A 5,423-nucleotide genomic window follows, 5' to 3' on the forward strand; every position below is an offset into this window, starting at 1 on the left:
GATGGGTTTAATTTTCGGTTTATTAAATTCTTTTGGAGCTTCTTTAAGGATAACTTTGTAAGTCTTCTTCAATATTTTTTTGTCGGGGGTGATCAGTAGAGGGTGTAGCTCGTCGTTTATTACTTTGATTCCGAAGATTAAAACTCCAGTGGGTCTAAAAGATTATAAACCCATTAATCTGATTGGTGTCATTAGTAAGGTGATCTCCATGGTGTTAGCTTCGAGAATAAAGTTAGTTTTGGGCTCAGTAATTTCAGTTACTGAAACTGCGTTTCTTAAAGGGCGTTTTATTCTGGATGGTCCTCTCATGATAAACGAGATGATTGGGTGGGCTAAGAAGATAGGTATGCGGGCGTTTATGTTAAAAATCGACTTCAAGAAAGCCTATGATAATGTAAATTGGGGGTTTTCTGTTGTCTATAATGGAGCAAATGGGCTTTCCTAGTCGATGGTGTTTGTGGGTTAAGGGGATATTGGTGTCGGCTAGATCGGCGATTCTAGTTAATGGGTCTCCAACTTTTGAATTTCAGTGTGAGAAAGGGGCACGTCAAGGGGATCCCCTATCTCCTTTTCTATTTCTTATTGTGTTATGGAAGCACTCCATTGTATGCTGGATAAAGTGGTTGAGATGGGAGAATTGGAGGGGCTTCGGTTTGGTAATGGTGAGAAACCTATATCCCATTTATTTTATGCCAATGATGCACTTCTTATGGGATTTTGGACGAAAGACAATGTTGAGAAGGTGGCAAGAATTCTTCGGGTGTTTCATATTTGCTTGGGTTTGAAAATTAATACTCATAAATCTCATTTGTTTGGTATTGGGGTTCATGAAGGGGAGGTTGATAGTATGACGAATGTTCTTTGGTGTCAGGTGGGGAGTGTACCCTTTGATTATTTGGGGATCCGGGTTGGAGCTAATATGAATAGGGTGTCTCATTGGATCACGGTTATAGAATCGGTTCAAAATAGGTTGTCATTGTGGAAGGCAAAAACTCTCTCTATAGGAGGTAGGCTAACATTAATTAAATCGGTGTTGTCTAGCCTTCCTATTTATTATCTGTCTTTATACAAGGCACCGATAAAAATTTTAGAGAAACTTGAAAGATTAATGAAGAATTTTCTTTGGAGTGGATCAAATGATGTGAAAAAAGTTCATTGGGTGGTGTGGGAGGTGGTGACCACACCAAAAAAAAGATGGGGGTTAGGAATTGAAAAACTGGCGGATGTTAATTTGGCCTTAATAGCCAAGTGGGGATGGCGTTTCACAATAGAAAAGGATGCTCTCTAGCGTAGAGTAGTGGAGTACATTCATGGTGGTAGAGGATTGTGGTCTTTCCTTCCAATTAAGAGGGCTCTCACGGGATGTTGGAAGTCGATTGCAAGCTGGCTAGAGAAGTGCATCATTCAAGATAAGAAGTTAAAGCAGCTTATTCGATGTTCAGTGGAAAAGGGTGAGAGAGTTCGATTTTAGAATGATATTTTATTCGGTTCGGTTGACTTAAAGTCTCGATGGCCAGGTTTGTATAGGTTAGAAAAGAATAAGTTGTGCACAGTGGCAGAAAGATTTAAAGAAGATAGTGGCGACTGGTCGTTTTCTGTGGAGTGGCAGAGGGGCTTCTTGGCGGTGGAGGAGATATCGGAACACCAAGACTTAACTGTTATGTTACAAGGATTCTCGATCTCCAATGTGGAAGACAAGTGGTAATGGGATATTGACACAAGTGCCGTTTTTTTTTCTCGGTGGCCTGCTTTAAAGATCTTTTACAAAAAGATAGGGGTGGTACTCGAGATCATAGCATGAAGTGGGAAGGTTGGGTTCCAATAAAAGTTAACATGGTTTCTTGGAGGGCCGAGTTTCATAGACTTCCCACCCGGGGGGCTCTTACAAAAAGAAGAATAAATATAGTTGATGTCTCATGTCCTCTTTGTGAGACCGGGAATGAAGAAGTCAACCATCTTTTTATGGGATGCAGATTCTCGTATGGCGTGTGGAGCTTCATTTGTAAGTGGTGCAATTTGGATCCTTTTTTTGCATATGATGTTGAAGATTTAATGCGACTATATAGGAATGTCCATGGTGGTAAGTGGAGAAAAAGATTATTAGAGGCATTGTCATGGTTACGATTTGGGTTTTGTGGAAGACACAGAATGCTAAGGTTTTTCAACATACATCAAGGCAAGTTAGAGAGGTTGTAGCAGAGGTAGGTGAAATCTATTTCGTTCTTATGGTTAAAACATACATCGAAATTTAAATGTATTGTTTGTAATGATTGAGTCAAGGACCCCTTGTATATGTGTAATGTGTTTAATGAAAGTTACTGTTAAAAAAAAGGTAATTATTGTAAACTACTTATAATTTTTTTTAACTCTTGCCTAACCGCTTTTCTCCGCCAGTACTAAAAATTACTAGATTCGCGAATGATCAAGTGGTCCATTTATCAGACGAATCAGACTAGATTAAAAAATCGGTCGATGTCAAAATTAATTTAATAAATTTAAAATATGAAAGTGCAGCTTAAATTAGACTCGCAAGAAAAAAAAGAAGACATGTTCATATATATGTTTTTACCCTTTTCTAACTATATAAATGTTAGTTTTAATATATATAAAAATATCTTATCGCAATGTATAGCAATCAATAATAAATATAGAATTATAGAATTAATAAAATATGATAGATTATATGTGAATATTTTTATATATTTTAGTTACATGATAGATTTTATTATGACATGTATATATATATATATTTTTTAACGGCAAATTTCTTTACTTCGGTTGTATATGAGATTTGAACACAAGACCTTCCCCTCGTAAGGTGTTTAAAGACTTTGTCTTTACCAACGGACCACCACCCCGTTGGTAATATATTTATATACTTTAGTTACCTATTTAACTATAACAACTTGATACCTGAACTGATTGAAACATTTAACCTTTAATCATGAGTTCACAGCTAACATGAAATCTGGTTTAGTTTAAGGGTAGAAGATAAACAAGCTAAAACAACACATGTAACACATGAAGATTTAGTTAACAAAAACAAAAATTCGTTTTATTCCGATCATTTCAAAATTGCATCATATCAAAATTTTGAGCCCTCAAGCATGGTTGGTTGTGGCAGCGGTGCGCCACCACAATAACCTCGAAGAATATCACCTTCCTCGGAAGTGATACCAAGAGAAGTAAGCATCGAGGGCCAACACCCAAGTGTTATAACACGAATGGCTCTACAACAATCCGTCGACAAGTAACTATCTCGATTAAAAAAGAAAAGTACGATCTCATTCGTGCATGATTTTAACTCAAATAATGCATTCCAACAGTCCATTAGCTCGCCGCTGTTTTCTCCTTGAAGCCGAACAATGAGGCCCTTATCGGGCTTGTTCATGTGCACTTTCCCAGCCATTGAACTAACTTGGAATGTAACAAGGCATGATAGTAAAAGTAGAGTGATGGGAAGAACCCTAATTGCAGCCATGGGTTAGGTTAAGGAAGCAATTGTAAAATATAGGGTTTTGTAAGGGGTTATATATAGACATATACATGTGTGTGTGAATAAATGATTAAGTTTATATTAATGTACGAAAGAAACCCAAAAGATTAAAAACAGCCATCCGTAGCATTTGATGTTTAAAAACTTACTAGGGCTAATGTGAAAGACCCATTAAAGTAGATAAATGAATATTAAATAATCAAATAACGAATGGCTGGTATATGAAAGAAACCCAAAAGATGAAAGATTAAAATGCACCAACTAGTAGATGATCTATAAATCTATAAAGCTCATAAACTTCATATCATCATTTTCTTTACACATCTATAATCTATATCTATATCTATAACACATTATTAAGTGGGAAGCATTGGCATAAAAGTAATTTACACACATTTTAAGATGACAAATAAAAGGTTCCATTCACTGATTGCTCTTTGACCTAAATTAATTTCTAAAATGTCATTACTAACAAAAAAACCAAAGATTGATAAGTATAAATTGAACAATACAATTAAATCCATAAAATAAGTGTACACATAATATCATGAGTTAATGAGCCTATATATTTATTAAGTAAATATTTTTTTAAATATTTTGAACACTCTATTTAATTGAAAGTCAGTCAAGAGGTATATAATAAATAAACATTTTATAAAATAAATTGCATCCTCAAAAAACTAATAAAATATGAATGATGAATTGAAATGCAAAGTAATAAACATTTTATTAGTGACTTAAAACTACGCATATATATATATATATATATTCTTAATGAATATTTTATTATTTTATAATTAACTATATTATAAAAGTTAGTATAATTTAATAAACTTTATGTTGCTACGTGAGTATATATCATTTGAACAAGACCTTTTAACATATCATTTGATCAAGTACATAACATACAAAATCTATAATACATTATTAACTAGGACGCATGGGCACAAAAGTAATTTACACACATTTTGAAATGGTATACAAAAGGTTTCATTCACAAATTGCTCTTTAACCTGAATTATTTTCTAAAATGCCCCTCCTCACAAAAAAAGCCAGAGAATTGATAAGTATAAATTAAACAATACAATTAAATCGATAAAATAAGTGTACATGTTATGAATGAGTCATTTATTTGGTGACTCTCCACATACATAACTCTTATCTTTTCAAGTTCTTTTTGTATTAATGTATATGCCTAAATATATAGAGGCATTTGTATATGGTGAATAGAGATTAATGAATAAGAATTCTCCATGTTCTATTCTCTACATGATTTTATAGTTTTGTTCTCATGTTTATATACTTATATATTAGTTGCTAATAGACCATTGTTTTACAACACGTTATCAGCACGACGGTGTTTTTGTCGAAAAAAAAAACCCATAGCGGTAGCGATTCTCTATTGTTTTGTTCAAGTTAATATTGCCTACTGGAGCCACCAACTGCGAGTCTCACTTGACAACAGCTATCACCAACATCCCACCCATCGCTCGTTTGACGGGGCGTTCCATTCCGCAATCACGAACCTATCTCAAGTGGCAAATAAGGTAATAACATAAAAACTTATTGCTCATAATACATATACACATCCTGTTGACATGCATTGACGAATTATAATATTATATTGATTTGAATTGAATTTTAATTTGGAAATGGGAGTTTGTTGTATGGGACAACTTTGATTCAATTTATAACAATCTCAAAAGATTATTTAAATAATGGAGACGTTATACCGTTGTATTTACAATTTTAGAGGACTATTTAAGTTTCAGTTTTTGATATAATATATTTCTAAGTGCAAAAATATTGATATGTTGTTATTTAGTATATTTTAATTTATTGATAAGACAAAAAATGAATTGAGGACATATACCCCAAAATATTGATTTCGGTGCATACATAAAAGATATAGTTAAAAAAAATTATC

The 5,423-nt window shown here is 33.6% G+C and overlaps 2 protein-coding genes across 2 annotated transcripts; one reads left to right on the top strand and one right to left on the bottom strand.

Annotated features, from left to right (window-relative positions):
• The first annotated feature begins 589 nt into the window (after positions 1–589).
• On the top strand, positions 590–1,288 carry LOC110892608. The gene has a single exon (XM_022139764.1). It carries the CDS (start codon positions 590–592, stop codon positions 1,286–1,288), a length of 699 nt encoding a protein of 232 aa, XP_021995456.1.
• Positions 1,289–3,085: 1,797 nt separating this feature from the next.
• LOC110892600 (egg cell-secreted protein 1.2) lies at positions 3,086–3,481 on the bottom strand. The gene has a single exon (XM_022139757.1). The coding sequence runs from the start codon at positions 3,479–3,481 to the stop codon at positions 3,086–3,088; it is 396 nt and encodes a 131-aa protein (XP_021995449.1).
• Positions 3,482–5,423: the final 1,942 nt, after the last annotated feature.

Source organism: Helianthus annuus, chromosome 2 (genome assembly GCF_002127325.2).
Source record: "Helianthus annuus cultivar XRQ/B chromosome 2, HanXRQr2.0-SUNRISE, whole genome shotgun sequence".
Classification (NCBI taxonomy): Eukaryota; Viridiplantae; Streptophyta; class Magnoliopsida; order Asterales; family Asteraceae; genus Helianthus; species Helianthus annuus.

What these genes read in the sequence shown, in the direction of transcription:
- LOC110892608 (XM_022139764.1), top strand. Translation starts at nt 590, where the DNA reads ATGGAAGCACTCCATTGTATGCTGGATAAAGTGGTTGAGATGGGAGAA.
- LOC110892600 (XM_022139757.1), bottom strand. Translation starts at nt 3,481, where the DNA reads ATGGCTGCAATTAGGGTTCTTCCCATCACTCTACTTTTACTATCATGC.